The sequence below is a fragment of the Mus caroli genome, unplaced genomic scaffold (assembly GCF_978045245.1).
Source record: "Mus caroli unplaced genomic scaffold, Mus_caroli_1 scaffold_7, whole genome shotgun sequence".
In the NCBI taxonomy this organism is placed as follows: domain Eukaryota; kingdom Metazoa; phylum Chordata; class Mammalia; order Rodentia; family Muridae; genus Mus; species Mus caroli.
Genome location: NW_028227262.1, coordinates 64,735,767 through 64,754,508, shown reverse-complemented (window position 1 = coordinate 64,754,508; position 18,742 = coordinate 64,735,767). Strand labels below are relative to the sequence as shown.

The 18,742-nt window shown below is 55.2% G+C and overlaps 1 protein-coding gene across 1 annotated transcript; it reads right to left on the bottom strand.

Moving 5' to 3' along the window:
* Window positions 1-319: 319 nt before the first annotated feature.
* On the bottom strand, window positions 320-17,711 carry Cyp26b1 (cytochrome P450 family 26 subfamily B member 1). Its single transcript, XM_021165149.2, has 6 exons — window positions 16,841-17,711; window positions 13,224-13,448; window positions 5,817-6,092; window positions 5,437-5,592; window positions 3,910-4,194; window positions 320-3,555 (listed from the first exon to the last, which is right to left on the bottom strand). Exons 1-6 carry the CDS (start codon window positions 17,042-17,044, stop codon window positions 3,163-3,165), a joined length of 1,539 nt encoding a protein of 512 aa, XP_021020808.1. The 5' UTR covers window positions 17,045-17,711; the 3' UTR covers window positions 320-3,162.
* Window positions 17,712-18,742: the final 1,031 nt, after the last annotated feature.

The following is an 18,742-nucleotide window of genomic DNA, read 5'->3' as shown; positions in this document are numbered from 1 at the left end:
TGTTTATGTCAGCCATCATAGCTCAAACTGATGAATAAGCCTTCAAGCTGTGGGTCATTGGGTCCGGTGCAAAGACCTGGCATATCTGGTCACATTCACACTTGACAGGGATGTGGCCTCCCTGCAGCCTGTTCCCCATCAGGTCCTGGACCTTGTCACAGTTTGTTCCTTGTGTAGGAATGTGGAGTGGAACCCCACAACACATCCTAGAGCTTTCTCACAGGATGGTCTAGGCATTGCTGATGGGAATACGGAGAGCCCCAGGAGCCTTCTAACGAGTCTGAAGGGTGAGAGACCAGACAGCCAACAGAGACAAGGGTGAGTCCCCACAGTTTATTACGGAAGCCAATAAAAGAGCCACATTGAGTATTTCACAAAATGCATGGCATTCATTGTTGTAATATGCAACACGGAATATTATATACACATCAAAACCACACGACAGCCAAAACACACACACAGCACCAGCTCATACCAAAACGAGACACACAAGTGCTTTCTCAATATTAAAACAACTGTGATAAAAGCATATTAATATTTTGAACCATGTTTACAATAAAGAACAATTCATATTTTACTAAATAACAAATATTTAACAGCAAAAACTTTATACTAAATATCTATTTTGAATTATAACAAAAATAGTACTTATAATAGTTTATAAAGACAGACACAAAATTATAACATTTATGAAAAAAAAAGTTTTGTGTATAAAATAATAGAAATCTGGGCGGGATCAAAATGGCTGCCCAGGATGCACACGCCAGCGCCTAACTTTGAAAGTGCTTCAATCTGCAAGCCCGTGGCAGGAATTTTTGTGGGGTTTGTTTTTTTTTAAATGTCAAGTTACAATAGTTAGGAATGTGAGACTACATCACCCATTAATGCTACCACAACGAGACACATACGAACACGGAACAGACACATCTACAGAGGTGAGACGGATATCACACCGCAGGTGCTGAGGCGAGGTCTCTTTTCCTGTTACCTCTGAGACCCATCCGGGCAGACCATCTTTTCTTCCTCCTACCCTCACAGGGATCCCCTTCAGCTTTTCCTTCACACTTCCTCAGACGGCCCCCTGAAAATGAAGGCCTCTGACACCTGGAGGGGCCCCCCAGTGCCCATCCCTCACCAGGACCAGAGTCATATGCCACATCGTCAGTCTGAAGCAGATGGCTGCAGGCAGGCAGGGTTAGCGTGCAGGAAGATGAGCCTCCCGGGCACTGGTCTGTGGGGCGTGGGCAGCATGCACCTTTTTCATAAACTTTGCTGAGTCTTTACACAGTCTGGCCTGTTTCAGAACAGGGAAAGGGAGCTGAGGCCTGACAGCTATGTTTGACTCCACAATAATTTTGCTGGGATTCTAATGCTGCAGTTTGCTCTGGTTCTGTCAGAAAAGAAAAATGCAGACCAGTGAAACATCGAGAAATGTGGCGCATAGGATGTTATGTGTGGCTGGTGAGATGTGGCTGACCCTCATGACAGTGGCCATCCAGGGTCAGATTGATGTGGACTGTCATTCTGTGCCTCTGTTTTCTGGAGAAAAAAGAGCCACTACCTTAGTAACAGGCAAAAGCCATGGACGGAAAATGAAAGCAAAGAGGAATCTGAAAACAGACACAATTGCCTAGAGACACACCAGAGCCCCAAACCCTTCCCAGGAAGGTCCCACATGGCCAACCCTCAAAATGCCAGAGGCAGGAGTCCATCGTCTTCCACCCAGTCATCTTCCACACACCCCCACCTTTCTGCAACTGAACCACTTCTGACAAATCACTTATGCCCTGACCTCAATCGTCCTCATCTTCCTCCTCTCCTTCTCCATTGCTTTCTAGCTATAGCCTTCCCTGCAGCTTCTCCAGACCCCACAGGGCCTGAAGCAGCTCAGAGAGAGGACTCTCTCTCTCCACCTTACCTCTCTGCTTTCTTCTCTACCCCAAACCCTGGGCTGGGCTTAGCAGACAGTGGCATGGGGTGGGAGTGGTTATGGGATGGGGGACTCTTCCAAGAGCAAAGGGGCAGAGAGCTAAGGAAGGGAAGACAGAGGTCCCTTCAGAAGAACCCGTATCCTTATTCATCCTCACCAGGGGAGTGGCTGGCCCTGGGACAGGCAGTGAGTGAACAGGAAGTGGTGGCCCCTAGACCCACATGCCCAGGGCTTTGACAGCCTGGGAGGAGGTGCTAAGTACACCTGGCAGAGATGCTGGGTGTCTGACTCTGAGGTTAAACTACATCTTTTGCCTAGAGCCCAGCAGGGCTGTTAACCCTCTACCAAAGAACTGGGTTAGACCAGACACACTGTCTTCTTGCCTCACTGAAGCCCTGGAAAGGACAGAGGCTGGCAGGTGTGTGCGTGTGGTGGCGATGGCGGTGTGTAGGTGTTGGGGGAGGGTGCTCCAGACCTCAGTCTGGCCAAGGTCAGTGAATAAATATGGGACAGGGGCAAGGGTGGGCAGCTGGGAGCCCAGCTATAGCCAGAAGCCACCCGGCTCAGTTGGTCCCATGGGGGAGGAGTGCCGGTGTCCCTGTCCAGGGCCACCAAGGAAGATGCTGAGGATCAAGCCTATAGGTTCCTGTACCCCCAAGGTCAGAAGAGAGGAGAAATAGCAGCGATAGGTAATTTCCAATGTCCAAACTGGCTAGGCTGGTATGGGCCCCTCAAGGCTGGTGGCAGCTCCTGCCCTGCCTAGGTTGGCTTAGGTAAGAATCCCCAGAACACTGTTCTGGTCACCATTTGAGCAGTGACTGAAGGAGGGATGTGGGGGGTGTCAAAGAGTGCTCCAAGGGGCCCCCTCTTTTCCTCCCTTCTGCCTTCAGAGTCACCTGACCACTCACTAACAAAAAGACAAGGGGGCAAGGGAAGGAAGGGTTCAGATGTCATAAGCATATACTGCAGCTCAACTGACCAGCGCTAACACTGTCATGGGCAGACAGTCCTGGCTCTGTCCCAGGAGCTAAGCTAGGTGGCAGTGGAGATCCAAGAGAGAGGGAGTCAGGAGGGGGCGGGGCCCTTTTGTCTTTGGGGGAGGTTCTGCCAGGGAAGAGGCCAGAGAACAACATAGGGGGGCTGCTGGCCTCCCACCCAGCCCCTCCCACCCCACAGGTTTCTATCTCTGATCCCCACCCCTGCTGCTGGGCTGGGCTGAGACCAGAGTGAGGCTACACCGTAGCACTCAACATGGCCTCTGTCTCAGGCAGAATCTCATTCTGGTTGGAGTCCAGACCAAAGAACTTGACACTGAGGCCATCCACGGGGTGCAAGACGGGGACGAGAGTGATGCGAGGGAAGGTCCGGGTGGCCAGCTCGAAGCGGCTAGTGCTGGCCAGCTCCACTGCTAGCACCTTCAGGAACAGCTTGGCCAAGTGCTTGCCCAGGCAGGTCCGCACGCCACCGCCAAACGGGAGGTAATGGAAGCGGCCATCCTTATCCTCACTGCGTGCCTGGCTGAAGCGGTCCGGGTCAAACACATTCACGTCCTTGAACACGGGCGCTGTGTCGTGAGTGTCTCGGATGCTATACATGACACTCCAGCCCTTGGGGATCTGGAAACCCTGGAGGAAGACCGGACAGAGGGTGGTAAGAGCCTAGAGGTCCACTTACCTGTCTGAATTCTCATATACCCAAGGCCTGTCCCTACCCAAAGTCACTCCCCAGAATGCTAGATCAAGTCTCCATATCTATAGATCACAGGAGCATCCCAACTGGCACACAGGTTGGCTTCACTTAGCTCTGCATTTGGGGTGAAGCCTCTCCTACAGGACTGAAAGCTACTAGAATCAGGTAGTGTTCCCTACCCCCTCACCTTACTGAGGACCCCCCCCCCCCCGCCAAACGGATGTCTTTTCCCAGAGTCTAGCCAAAGCCCCAGCCACCCCACTGCCACCAGCACTGGAGCCCAGCCTCACATCCAGTTCGAAGGTCTGCAGCACAGTGCGGTAGCCGCCTGAGACGGGCGTGAAGAGTCTCATGACCTCCTTGATGACACAGTCCAGGTAGCGCAGGCTGCTGAGCGTGTCCAGGCGCAGGGTACCCTCACAGGGGCATCCACCACCATGCAGCAGGCCCTGGGCCCGCAGTTCCTCCCTCAGCTTCTCCAGCACAGCAGGGTGTTTCAGCAGTTGCATGATCAAGGATGTGCTTGCACTGGCTGTCGTGGCGTAGGCTGCGAAGATCAGCTCCAGGGTTCCATCCTGCACAGTAGGGAGATAGGCATTCTGGACCCTTTGCAGCAGTCACTCAGGCTGACCTTTGCTGTTAGCTTTCCCCAGAGCCCTACTGCTAACAGTGTTGCTCTGAGCCTTACTTTCAAAAGGCTCATGGAGGTCACAGCCTGGTCCCTAGCTTGGGTGGAAACACACTGCTGTGACTCAGGGCAGAAGTATAAGCCTGCTGGCTCCAGAGCTTAAGGTCACTTCTTGCTCAGTGCTGGATTCCTGGCCAGCACCAGCAGGCCTACTTAATGCAGTGAGCTCATGGAAGACAAAGGATACAGTCAGACGCTCAGCACTGTGTGTGTTTGTGCATGTGTGTGTGCACACGTGTATGCATGTGTGTGTGTGTGATTGTGTATGTGTATCTGCATGTGTGTCCATGTGTGCACATGTGCATGTGTGTTGATATTAGGTATTGCCCCCAGCTTCTTCCTTCATCACCAGAAGAGGGATGCCTTTTAGGTGGGCAAGTGGACAGGCAAGATCTAGAGGCAGCATAAAGCAGTTCCAGGAGGACCTAAGAGGGGACTGCAATGAGACCCAGAGGTCCCCTCCTCCCAAGGCCTGTATACTTGCTAATTAACTCCCCAGGAAGCTGGGGAGGTTTGCAGACACCAGGTAAGGGGGTCAGAATGTTAGGATGAACAAGCCTAGTAAGGACATACGGCAGAGCCAGGGGACTGAGGCCCAGCTGTGCTGAGGCAGTGGGATGGACAAAATTATCAAATGCCATAGAGAAGCTGTAAGAGGAGGGAGTCCATATTACAATCAAACCTCTCCTGCAGTCTGGAGCTGGCCTCCAGTGAGTGGCTTCTGGGCATGTTTTTTCTTAGGACCATGGAAAGAACCGAGGGAATAACCCAGGGATAGGCTCAATAGGAGGTGCCAACAAGCCCCTGACAGGCCTAAGGACCAATCTGAAGAACAATAGAGAAGGATATGTGTAGGATAGAGCTTGTGGAGCCTTGCCACCCCCAATATATAGTGTACACAGCCCCAAGCCACGTTCTATCATGAACAGAACAGTTCCAAGCATCCTTTAGAGCCATGGCAAGGATGTGGCTCCACCTCTGGCTCAGCACTGTTGTGGCTTCCACTACACTGCTGGGTCCAAGGCAGCCACTGCCACTGCTGCTCAGAAAGCAGCCAGGCAACCTTCTGCTCTGGGTGAGGGGAGAGAGAAAGGGCGTTCCATGGTGGAACATGGCACTGCCCACCGACCTTCAGCTCCTGCATGGTCATCTCCTTGCCATGTTCCTTGCTGCTCTCAATGAGAATGTCCAGGGCGTCCGAGTAGTCTTTGCCCTGGGCACACTGCAGCTTCTCTCGGATAGCCTTCTCTAGGCCCTTCTGAAGGATCTGCCGAGCTTGGATGCCCTAGGGGAAAGTGTGGACCATCAGCTTGTCTTGAAGGCAGGGCTCACTCTAAGCCCCTGGACCACAGCAAAGGCTCCAGACCCACCCTGTTGCCTCCTCCGATCTCACCTGTCCACACCAATGCCCTGTGCCCCCTCCCAGCCTCATCTGGTAGTGTATTTTCTTCCCAAAGGCAGTCCTATGCCTTCCCGTTCTACACACGCGCGCATGCACACGGTACTCACCCTCCGGTAGCCACTGAAGGGCAGGTCCACTGGCAGAGAGAAGACATTCTCCACAAACTGCTGGTATACCTCAAAGAGGTGGCCCAGGTCCTCCTCAGGGATGCTGAAGCCTAGCAGCACGCGCACGGCCATGCGGAAGGTAAGTCGCTGGGCCTCCTGATATACATTGATGGCCTCAGGCTGGCTGCTCCAGGCTCGAAGTGTGTCCTGGATCACCAGTTGGATCTTGGGCAGGTAGCTCTCAAGTGCCTCATGGCTGAAGATCTTGGAGAAGACCTGAAGGACCCAGAGGAAAGTAAGTGGTAAGGGATCCATCCTAACATGCTTCCTGGTGGTGGCTTCAACCCAGCTCCCCTGTGCGGTTCCCTGTACTGAGCCCTCAGTTTACCACCTGTGTTTGTGAAAGGGTGGGAGCCTTGGGGCCCCACAGGAGCTAGGGTGGGGCCACACAAAGGAGTCTGCACTTCTGTTGAGGGGACTTTCTGCCAAGTCCCAAGACCTCGGGGGGGGGGAGTGTCAGGAGAAGTGGGATGAGTGTCTGGTCACAGCACATGTAGGAAAGAAGCATATGGCTCTCCTCTGCTCTGCCAGTGAGCAGGCAAGAGACCCTCAGAACCTAGACAGAAAGCAGGATTTGCTAGGGACCCAAACTGTCATCAGTCCCCATGTAATGACAATTGAGTGGAGACTCTAGGAAGTGCAGAGGTTGTGTCATTCAAACATCTACTGTATGGGCAGGCCTCTAGACGATAGCTTGCTACCCCTAGAAGATCACAGAGACAGAAGACCCGTTAATTCTGAGCATCTTCTAAGGTTCCCTGATCCCATCCCCTGGTCTTGTACTCATCCTCCTGATTGGCAGTGCCCTGCCTCCACCCAAACACGCCATGTTTTTCACACAGCTATTCTCTGGCCAAGAGAGGGGTCTACTTATACCCCCAGATACAAGTCCAGAGCAGGAGGTTCCCCCCAGAACTGGTAAGAGAGGGAGAGGGGAGGGGAGGATGCCCACCAGCCCATACAAAACCACACAAGCGCACTGCCTTCCCGCCTGCCCCCCAAACACAACCACCACACAAACTGTAAATGTGAGAATTTCCCCTGCAGTCAGCTCATGGAGGAAAAGGTAACATTTTCCTGGCCTGTGCCCTGCATGGCTAATGGGAGGGCTGGTTTGCAGAAATAACAGTGCTGGCCCTTCAGTGGCCCAGGCTTTTCGCACAATAGCACTTTCATTCCCCAATTCCCAGTGGGCAGAGGGAGGGGAGGGAGGCCAGTGAGGGGCAGAGGACCGTACTGCCCAGACCAGTCTCACTGCCAAGGAACAGCCTGGAGGAACAAGTGTGACAGGAGGTCCTCTAGGTCACCCACACTTGCCCATTTTAGGGGGTCTGGGGACTTTCTTGATGGGGGGGGGCTTCAATAGTCAAAGGGTTATAGAGGAAGACTGCATTGGGTGCCTGAGCCCTTGTCCTGGCATTCTTAGGACCAGGTTCATCCTTTGGCCAAGGGGCTTTGGTGAGGGAACAAGAGTGGGCCCTCACCCCTAGGAATCTAATCAGAGACTGACCAACAGTAGGCTCTAGAGAACAGAGCTTTGGAGTGGGGTCACCAGGAAACACAGTGGGGAGGTGGGAGGGTAACTCATGTGACCAAACACTGGAGAAGCTGGCTATGGTGTAGGAGAGGAGTGTGACACCACACTGAGAACCAGCAAGCTCCTGGAAGTGGCACAGGGTAGGAAATGGCCCAGGGGAAATCTGGACTCAAGGATGGGGTATGCAAGAGGGACAGGGAGATGCCACTGTCATCAGGGCGAGCCAAAACCAAGCAAGCCTTCTGGATACAGCAAGAAAATGGCAAGGAAGGTCTGATTGGATGCCCAGGAGCCTAACTTATAATAAAGGATTTGTCACCAGCTCAGTGTGTGTCCATGATCATGGTATTTACTCCAGGGCCTCGGTTTCTTAGTCCATAAGATGGTGAGACCTACCCAAGGAACCTCTGGGACATTTCCAAGATACACAGCATCTTAGCACCTACTTCTACTTTCTCTAAGATGAAACCCTTATGGGCAACACAGTCCCTTGACATTTGAGCCCTTTGGAGACAGCCTGACACCCTGTACTCATACCTCACCAAGACCCTGGGGGCCTGGGACAGGATACCCCCAAAGGATGACAAAAGGGGGCATCCTGAGAAGGGGAAAGTAAGATCATGGACAAACCCCTGGTGCCCTTAAGGTTCCTATCCCTGCGCCCTCTAGCGATAGCTAACTGAATCACTTCTCTGACCGGAGGGGCCCATGAAGAGTGAGAGACAACCCAGAAAGACAAGGGATTCAGGGATGGGGTGGGGGTGGGGGGTGAGCAAGGAACTCTACAGCAAGGTGTCTAAACTTGCCCCGAAATGGGAAAAGGTCCTGAGAAAAACCAGGAAGCATGGACACTGTCCTCCTGGGGCCCTGAGAAGAGGAGTGACCCTGGGCTCTTGTCTAGACCATCCTCTGACTTGCGGCTGCTCCTCCTGGCCTGTTCCCCCATTGTTTTTTATGGGGAGTCCATCTAAATATTTCAAAGTCCCTTTCCACCCAGACAGTCCCCACTTCTCCTTGGAGGTTTTCCTCTTTCCCACTTCCAAAAGGTGGAGAAAGCACAGGCATGAAAAGACCAGGCAAAGGCTAGCAGCAGGCACTCCAGCGAGGGACCTTTGATCAGAGTCACTAAGTCAGTGGCCCTGCCTCTGCTTCAATGCCTTTAGAGACACAGGGGCCTCCCAGGCTCTGGGAAGGTGCCGAGTCTGCATCTCTGGGTGTGTGCCCAGGGCTAACAAGGCGGGCACTTCCCAAAGCCAGGCAGACCAGAAACCACCAGTCACCATGGAGAACCGGAGAACCGGCAGAGGTGCCTGCCAGGGCGGGGCGAGGCCTGAGCCTCATCAGCTTGTTGGATATGACGCTTCTGGCCACCGGGGTCAGGCCTGGGGCACAGAGGAAGATGCCTGGGAGTGGCTCAGTGTGAAGAAGGTTCTGGCCCAGGAGCATTGGCCCTGACCACAGGCAACACAGTGGCCAGGCTGTTTTCTCTTTCATGGGGTCTTCCCTGGGAATTCCCATAATGAAGCCAAGAATGCCACAAAAAGGCCCATAGGGACCAGCCAGGCACTGACAGAGCATGGCAGATAAAGCCACAGGTATGGACTTTGCAAGGGATGGGTCCAGGGAGAGCAGGAACAGAGAGAGAGGGTCCTGGAGACCCCAGAACACTCCCCTCAGCACACCCATAGAATTACAAGAAGGCCGAGGGGGAGGATGGGATCTGTTTAAAATATGTCCTTGGAGAACACTCTCAGGCCCCCTCAGTCTCCCCCAAAAGCACAGTTACCTACATTTTCTGTCTCTGTCCATGTGATTAGAACTTGATTGCATAGGGTCTGGAGTGCTCACCTGGGCTCCTCAAAGCCTAAATCCCCTATAATTGTTCTTACAGATGCCTTCTCTCTCAGCCAGACTTCCTCTCAACTCTAATCTGCTGTCTCTGGGATGGGAGGTCCCCTTGTAAAGCCCCACAGCTCCCACGGGAGTAGTACCGGCCTGATCAGCCTGCAGTTGAGGATAGATGGGCAAATTGGTGGGCTGCCACAGCAGAGGGCAGGGCCTCAGAGGGAGCCCACTGCCCAGCCAGTGACTCAGCTGAGGAGGAATGGAAGTTGCTGCCCAGGAGGGGTGGGGGCCAGGCAGGCCACCCAGCCAAGCCACCGGAGCCTCAGCCTGTGGAGTGGAAAGAATAACAGAAGGCAGGCAGCGGTCTGCATAGGGGTGACGCCAAGGTGTGTACTTTATACTCCAGTAAGGAGGGGGACTAAGGAGGGAGTAGTTCTCCAGCTGCCTGCAATGCCACCTGGCTTCCCCTTCACTTTGGGCTGTGTTCGCTCATCCTTTCTGGTCAGACAGGGTGGGATAAAGCACCCAAGCCCTTCCCTACGAGCATATGCCCACCCCTCCCACCCCCCCCCCGTGTGTACCATGCTATCTAAACTCTTCTATGTACCCCAACCAAAGTACTAGAAGGGTAGGGAGCAACTGGCTGCCCATTTGCTTACCATCTTCCAACCACAAAACCCCTTTGGAAAGCTGAGAGCCATGAGGGAAAAGCCTCCCAAAGTCATAGGGTAGGGTGACTGTCTACACCCTGTGGCAGGATCCTCAAGCCCCTGCCTCACACCAGTCTTTTGGGCCAGGGGAGTCCAGGATGGCTACAATGACTGGCATTAGGGCTCAGGGCCAGAAAGGACAGCCTCGGCTGTCCCCACCAAGGTCACTTCTCTCTTCCAAAACTGGCAGGGCTCAGGGCCAGCAGAAGGACTAAGGAGGGCTGTGAGGAGACACCAGAGTTCTGGATCCCTCTACCTCGGGAGGAGAACACCACAAGGAGGGAATACAGAAAGTAGAAGCTTCCACACTCACCCTGCCTGTTACCCAGTACAAGGGCAAGCAGCGGGAGGCGCCCGCACTCAGACACCCTGGCAGCTGGCCTGGGCTTCCTCCCCCACTGACCTTCAAAGAGATCCACTCCTGCCCCCTGCCCTCTCAGCAGCCCCTGGGACCACTTGCAGGACCTACAGTAACTTCTGGGTGAAGAACTTCACCTATTAGGACAAAGACTTGTTCCCCTGGAACTAGGCTGTCAGGCTATGCTACCCACCTGCCCATGGACCCTGAATTAGCTTGGAGCTTCAGCCTCGAGCCAAGCCTAGATCTGTGTGGTCATGTCTATGGCTACAGCCTGTGTAATGAGCTAGAGGCACCCAAAGCCAAGTAGAGTGGGGCTGGCCTCCCACAAGATTTTATTTCCACGGACCACTCTGGGTTCTGCTCACCTGCTGGGCAGAAATCCTACTGTGGGGTCTTCCCTCTCCAGGCAATCTTGGGACCCTATTTGGCACACTGAAGTTGCTAGTCTCTCAGTGCTAAGATCCAGCTCCATACAAAAGCTCCAAACAAAAGCAGGGAGGAAAGGAGACTGGAGACCAGAGGCTTCCAGAAGTATGAATTTCTGTTTGTCTCTTACTTCTTGTCTCCACCTTCTCAACTAGGCTCCTCCCATCCTCCCTGGGCAGCTGGCCAGCTATTCCATACCATACAGTCTGTCAGATAGAAGCCTCTGCCCCGAATTGGGAGGGGTTCCAAAGGAGGAGGCAAGGAGGGAGTCTGAGGCCTGGCTTTCACAGGTGATTCAACCCGAGTGGGGACACCCTTGAGTTCTCCAGGCAGCCCCAGCTAGCCCCAGACCACCAGGGCAGCCAGGGCCAACATGTGGGGTGCATGCAGCAATGGCTGTGAGGAACCCTCTCCCCACACATCTGGTTAGACCTCCCAGAGAAGGGGTGGTCACCCACTCCAATGGAAACAGTGACTCTCCCAGTTCTCAGCCAGCCGTGCCCCGCACACCTGGGCCCCCCGCTTCCTGCACGTTTCATCCTAACCAGGCTGGGGCATGGCCCTCACTGCAGTGTAAGCTGCAAAAGCCTCACCCTGGCCAGAAGATGCCCTCCGAGGCTTTGCATCCTCAAGACTGACCCATCTCTTCCAGGCAACATGGGCATTCATGACCATGGCCCATGAGTACTCAATTCCTGTCCCTCCTGTGAGTTCCTATTTCCTGAGGTCAAGGATCAAGCTTCCTGCTTCTTAGTACCTATAAAATCCAGTAAACTCAGGATCATGGATCCTCGGAAGGGTCCTACTCATGTGACCACCACACAGCAAGCACACACACAGCCCTCTTGGTTTCATTCCTGCCTGGATCAGTATGTGCTAGCCTCTGACCTTTCTCTATCTCTAAGAGCAAAAAGGCCAGGCAGGAGCTCGGAAGACTGCAGAGTCCTGGTGTCTTGTTACCCATCTCATCAGAGCTGTGCTCCCTATCTGCCCATTAGGTCTCATCCTCATTCTTGGTCAAGCTTTCTTCCTCTGAGCATCTTTCCCTCACCCCAGCTTCCTGCAGCCCCAGCAGGCAGGGCTTGGTGAGTCAGGCTGAGTGATGGCTTTGCTGGTTCGAGTCTCACTCTGAGATCCCTCTGCATCCTGCCTCTGGGTGGGAGTGAGGAAGCACTCAGTGGCTTGGAGCTGGGTTCCCTGAAGGGCTCAGCTCCAGATAAGGAAGCTTTGAGGGAGCCTCTGAGACTAAGAAGCCACTGTCCCCCAACCGCTCCCCCATGTGCCAACAAGCTGTGTTAACCACTTCTAGCATCCAGTCAGGCCTTCGGAGAGAGCCTTTCTGTAGAGTTTTTGGGAGACACGTACACCCTCCTTTGATTTTTTTTTTTCTTCTTCTCTCCTTCTTGTGCCTTCCTAAGAGAAGGTTCGCTTCCTTACAGAGAGGTTCGGTTCAGAGAACAGGAAACCCCAGGCAGCACCAGTGAGCACTCCCACTGCTCCCCAGTCACCCAGACATCATGGTCCCCGCGGTCTCCTTTCTTCCCTATTCCTTGTTCCACCGCTCCTCCCCGAGACCAGAGGCCCCCTTTTCTTCTTTTTAGGTTCCAAACCTGAGGGAGTCCTCTGACCCAATGGAAAAAACAGAGTGAAGGAGCCTTACAGCCTCCTTTCTGGCAGCTTCCAGCCCAAGGCCGGCGCCCCGCCCGCCGGCAGGCTCAGCCTTCGGGTTACTGCAGTTCAAACAGCACGTGCCGCCCGCGCTCCCAGCCCAGCGGTGGCGGCGGCGCAGCTGGAGGGGGCGGGGAGGCGTGCTGCGTGCGCGCTGACTCGCCTGCTGCGAGTCTTTGCTCTAGCTCGGGAAATCCACTGGATAAACACCCACTTTCTCTTCCTCTTTCTGGAGAGTGGGTGCGCTTTGAACCTCAGCACACCTAGACTTTGCGCCCACCCCTTGCCCTTCCCCCACCGGACTGCGCTCCTGCCAAAGCAGGGGCCCCAAGCCCACCCTTGGCTAGCCTGGAAGACCGCTGCCCATAGGGTGTCTTCAGTCCAGCAACACACGACAGAATCGCCTTCCATGCAACCTGTGGCTGCTAGGCCAGGTTTGGTTTTCAGCGCGATCATTCTTTGGGCGGCAGCTTTGCGGAAAAAGGTGGTGGGGAGTCCGGGGTGGAACAACCGCCCGCCCCGCCCCCTTCTTTTCCAGTAGAGTGGTGCACAGAGCAACTGCATTCGTCACTGCAGACCCCACACGTACAGGCTTTGTCCAGACCATCCGCAGGCAGGCCGTATTACCCCTAGTGGTGTCCACTGTGCAGAGGGCTAGCCAGAAGGTGCATCAGAGAGGATCAAAAAGAGGCCCAAGCAGAGACCGGATTCGGGCTGGAAATCCTCTAGGCAGGGGAGCTCAAATATCTGTGCCCCTTACAGCAGGCAGTTACTCATAAGGCAAAGGTTCGAGTTCTTACCTTGCGCTTGTTGCGGTGGATGTCGCCAATGGAATTGGCCACCGTGTTGGGACCCAGCAGTACGCGTGCGCTCCGCGGCCACTCGGTGCTCACTAGCTGGTGTTCGCCCAGTAGGATCTTGCGCACATTCTCCGCACCGGTCACACGAATCAGCGGCCGCCCCAGTAAGTGTGTCTTGAAAACGTTGCCATATTTCTCCCGGCGCGACGATTGGAAGCCAGAACCCTGTGGGAACCACACCAGAAGCCTCTCAGGGCTCACTGAGGACCTGTAGGGAACTTGCATCTTGCCCCACACTAGGCACTGGCCACCCGGTGCCTGTCACCCCGCAACACCCAACACACACACACACACACACACACACACACACACACACACACACACTTACAGGTTTTATTTTTCGCGGCTTGCATTAGGACTGGGAAGTGGGGCCTAGAGGGTAATAAATAATGCGGGAGGATGGAGATGCAGGGGCACCCACGGAAGGCTGCGTTTAGTAATGACTTTGGGGGGGGGCGTGTATCCCCGACAGCTGAACCTGAAGCTGGAGCCTGCTCCCCCACCCCTGCGCAGCGGAGCCTCTCGGAATAAATATTTCCAGGCTCCAGGCCACGGGCTGGCGAGACCCCGCGGGGTGGCCGCAGGCCAAAGATTATTTATAGCGGCGAGTTGTGCGTGCCCGGAGGCTGTCCCTAGAGAAGGGGGTTGGAGTTTCCTCTCTGCTCCGGTGTGGCCCTTCGTGGGCTCCGCAGGGTGGAGTCTTGGGTCCAGAGCCACAACTCTCCTGAAGCATTTGTCCAGGGAATAACTGGGACGGACTTTCGTCTCCGCCCTTAAATTTGCAACTGGAGCACCGGGAAGGTGCTTCTGAGGGGCGGCGGGATGGGGCGCGGTAACCCGCGCAGGTAATCGGATCGCGGGCCCTCGGCCGAGCTCTGAGCTCCACGGCCAGCGGCCTGCGGTGCCGGAAACCTTCGTCGCACTCGCTACCCGGTCCGCCTTAACCCTTCTCCTGCCAGGACGCATTGGGTGCAACGGGGCAGGGAACCACCTGTCCAGTCTCTCCTGCCAGCCAGGAGAACTGTGGCAAGGGATCCCGCCTTGGCGTCCTGGTCTCCTAGGAACACGTCGGCTCCCTCTACCCGGAGACAGGAGGCCCCCTTTCCTGGGTTGCCCCCCCCCCTTTCCTTTCTCTCGGGGAAACTATATACTCCAGTTAGAAGTGAACACGCCCCAGATGCGAAAAGTGGCTACAGAACCCAGATTCTTAATGGCTTTTCCACATGCTTCTGGGCCCGGCGCGCGACAGGGAACAAGCCGGGAACCCCCGCACCGCCTGGAGGGGCCGATTTGGGGACGCCTCCATCCAGACGCCAGCTTAGACGGCGCCGGCTCCTTTAAGAGAAGTCGGGGCGGAGGTGGGGTGCGGCTGAGGGGGGCGCGGAGCGGGGGTTCCCGTCCTCGTCTGCCTTGGAGTCTCCCTCGCTCCGTCTCACTCGGTCTCTCCTCTCCCGTCTTTTCCTCTGTTTTTCTTTTCTTTCGACACAAAAGTTGGGTTGTGAATTTTCCGAGGTCGCCGCCGCCTTGCCCCCACCCCCGCCTCTGATCTGCCTAACTATAATTAAAGTGCGTTTTTTGTGGCTTTAATAAAGAGTTATTTGTCCGCCGTTTCCACGGCCTTCACAAAGAGGACTTTCATAGGGGCGGCCGTTCGGGCCGCGAGTCCAATTTATACAAAAATGTATTTTTAGCCCTGGGCTCTGTTTAGATGGTGCTTAGTGGAAACCGAGAGCCCTTGGAGGTCTCCCGTAAAATCTGATAAATTACTCCGAAGAAAACACCGGATTCGGAGGGTTCGCTTTTAACCCCTTCAGCACCCGCTGTCTGTCCTCCCGAGGGATTTGACCCCCAGGGACGCGGATGCCCAGGCGAAAAGCGCCTCTCCAACTTTTTGTACTGGCTGCACCACACCCGCAAGGGGCCTTGTGTGAGACTGAGAAAAAAGGCAAGGGACACGGGGGAGGGGTAGGTCAGGAAACAGGATGAGAACGAGGGTTCGGAGGATTTGCCTTAAACAGGCGGGAAACGCTGCCACTTGAGCTATTTTATTTTCTGAATTCTCGGCTAAAGCTTGGACCACTGCCAAAGTTAACTCTTTAAATGTGAAGACAAAAAGAAAAAAGAAAAAAGAAAGAAAGAAAAGAAAGGAAGAAAAAAGAAAGAAAGAAAAGAAAGGAAGAAAAAAGAAAGAAAAAGCAGGCGAAAGAGATCTTGTCTCTAAAGAAACATCCGATTGGTTGAAGAGAAGAACCCCACCCGATTAGGCAAGCAACCCCCAAAAAAGATGGTCCAATTGTGAGGCATGGAAAGATCCAGGGGAATCTCTCAAGCCCCTCCATCCGGCTTCTCTCCTGTCACTCGGCCCCCTGACGGGACGCGGTGATGTGTGTGTGTGTGTGTGTGTGTGTGTGTGTGTGTGTGTGTGCGCGCGCGCGCGCACGGACTGCACGCGTCTATTAATTTCAAGCCAAGCTTTCGCACGTCTAAACCCACTGGTCTGCGCGCACACGCGCGCGCTCACCTTTCATTTCTCCTTTCGGGGGTCGGGGTTGTGTGTGTCAGGATATCCAGGCTGCCTCTAAAGTCCATGAGCACCCGCCTGATAAACACACCTCCCGCAGTTACCCCAGAGGTACACACACCCCCCCCAAACAACCTAGGGTGTATCAAATTGCAATAAGCGATTGTCTAGCGTTAGACGAGGTTAAATCCAGGTCAATCTGCCTGCTACCTACCTGGGTTTGGTCCTCAACGCGCCTGGCCCCAATTGTCACCAGAGTGGAGTTGTGAAGCGTCCAGTTGCATGGGCACAGTCTGGGTCTTTTGCATACTTCTCCTAGTTACCTTCTGCTAAACTGTCCCCACCCAATAAGCAAACAGACCCTTTCTCCCCCGAAAGCTGAGAGCCCTCAACTCTCTGCCTTGAATTTCTCTAAGGTTTTCTTTTCTCTGCCACCACAACACAGAGAAACAGATGCATGCACACACACACACACACACACACACACACACACACACACACACACCAGAGGAAGGGAAGAGAGAGGTGAGTAGCACCTTGTACTAGCCCAGTTGTACCTGAGCCTGAGCCCAATGTACTACAGAATGCTGCCCAGGTCTTAAAGTGGGCCACTCAAGCTGCCACAGGCCCTCTCCTCTTTTACCTCTACCGCGCCTAGGACACTAAAGTCTACTGGGGCTCAGAGACAGAGGTGAAAACTAAGCGAAGCCCTCCAGACTCGCTCCCCAGCGCTCTCCGCGTACCCCTGCTTAGACGCCTGCAGCCCGGGAGCATCACACTCGGGAGCCCTCTCTGCTACCTACCCCGGTCAATATCCCTCTTACTAGCTCACCCGGCCTCGTTAACTAGCTCACAGGGCGCCGGAGGTCTCCGAGCCGCGCTGCAGGCGAGCTGGGGAAACCCAGGCGGCGCGGGCTGAAGCAAGGAAGGGGCGGGGCGGGGACCGGTGCTTCCGAGTGTCCGAGCTCTCGGCGCCCCCTGGCCGGACACCCGCGGCTAGCGGACTCCTGGAGCAGCTGGGCGAGAGCGCGCTTACCTGTAGCAACCAGTGACCAGTCTCTCCGATGAGCGGGAATCCCATGGAGCCCTTGGGGATGGGCAGCTTGCAGCTCTTGTCGCGGGTGGCAGCCCAGCGCAGCTGCCACAGCTGCTGCGACACCGCCAGCAGCAGCGTCACGGACACCAGGCACGCGGCGAGGGTGGCCAGCGCCGACACCAACTCCAAGCCTTCAAACAGCATGTTGGCAGCCGCTTGGGGGATTGGCTGTGCGGTCCGCGATGGGGGAGGGGAGGGCCGGACCAGAGTGACGGGGGAGGGGAGGCTGCGGCAGGGGGTCCTGGCACCCCTCGGAGAAACCCAGGAGATGGGGCCGAGGGGAAGGGGCTGGAGGCTGCGAGGTAATCGAAGAGAGAGAGGAAAAAGATTGCCTGGAAGAAGAGAGAAGACACGAGGCGACTCGAGGTGTAACTTTGTTTGTTTGTTTGTTTGTCCCTTTATGCGGGCTCTGGGGAGGTGAGATGGAGCTGAGTTAAGCTGGTGAGCTTGTTCTCCCCGCAACCATCACACACGAAAAACTTTGGAAAACTTTATCCACCAGGAATCTCTCGGAAGCCCCTTTCCTGCTCAAAGCTAGGGGGGCAAAAAGAAGGGGAACCGAGAGCTAGCGGAAAGTGCGATCAATTTATCAAAACTATTCCTCCAAGATTCCTAGGTACATAAAAAGAAGGAAAAAAAAACCGGAATTCAAAAATTCCAACGAACCCAGAAACTTTGGGGGCTTGGGAGAAGGCTCCCCAGATGAGGCGAGTGTAGAGGCTGGAGCGGCCGCGGCACTCGGAGGCGGGCAGGCGGGCGCGTTGGCCCGAGCGCGAGTGCGGAGTCGGCGAGCCGCAGCGGGGAAGGGACGCAGCCGGCGACAGAGCCCCGGGCGGGCTCTGGGGCGGCGGCGGCGGGAGGGAGGGGTAAGGCGGGGTGGGGTTGGGGGAGGAGGTGGGAAAACCCGAGCCCGGCTATCTATCAATTAAGAAAAGGCAGTCTGTCCCGGGACGCAGTCTCTCGCCTCTGGAGTTGCTGTTAGGGAAAAGAGAAGAGATGAGGGGGGGAAAAAGGAAAGAAAGAAAGAAAGGCAAAAAGGGATGAAAGAAGGGGAAAGCAGGAGGCAGGACTTCAGGGCTGGTGGTTTGAAAAGCGTCTCTCAATCTGATTTGATCCAAGGCAAGGCGATGCGTGTGTTTATATAGAGGCGGGAGCAGCGCCGTGGGCGCGCGTCCAGCACCCCCCCTGGGCGCGCTCACAAAGCGGGAGGCGTGGTGAGAGGCCGGCCGGCTGCCGAGCGTGTGAGCTCCCGCCGGCCTCCCGCCCAGCCGCCCCGCCCGCCGCCCGCCGGGGACCCACTTGTAGGCGCCTCAGGATCAAACTCAGTTCACCTCACGCCTTCTCTTCCTTCTCGCCCGGGTCTCGCCGAGTCCAGCACCTTCAAACGGACGAGATGAGACACATGCCCGAGCGCGCATGCACACACTAATGCGCGCGCGCGCGCGCACACACACACACACACACACACACACACACACACACAGAAGCGCACACGGTGCGCACCCTCTTGATGCTAGTTTGACTATAAAGCTACTTTACTCCTGCTTTTTCTCCCTCCTGGATCCCCGTACCGGTTCCCCAGCTTTTGGCTGTTCTGTGTGGAAGTTCCTTGTCCGACTGTCCCCCTCAATTGGGAGTTGCCAGAAGTCTCTACCCAGACTCCATCTCGCGGAATTTCGTGGGACCCGGCAGACTCAAAAGATACATGTTATTCCCTCCTGATTACCTATAGCCAGGGTCCGCATTCCTAATATCTGCATCCACAAACCTCCATAGTCTAGGTCCACATGTTTCTTACCATCCAATGCCTGGAGGGTCTTCTGTGCCTGTGTGAGTCCCGGG

Excerpts from the sequence above, each read along its gene's own strand:
- Cyp26b1 (XM_021165149.2), bottom strand. The coding sequence starts at position 17,044 with ATGCTGTTTGAAGGCTTGGAGTTGGTGTCGGCGCTGGCCACCCTCGCC. Across the intron at positions 5,593-5,816 it reads CCTTCAGTGGCTACCGGAGG|GGCATCCAAGCTCGGCAGAT; the intron begins GTGAGTACCGTG and ends ACTTTCCCCTAG. Across the intron at positions 3,556-3,909 it reads TGCAGACCTTCGAACTGGAT|GGTTTCCAGATCCCCAAGGG; the intron begins GTGAGGCTGGGC and ends GTCTTCCTCCAG.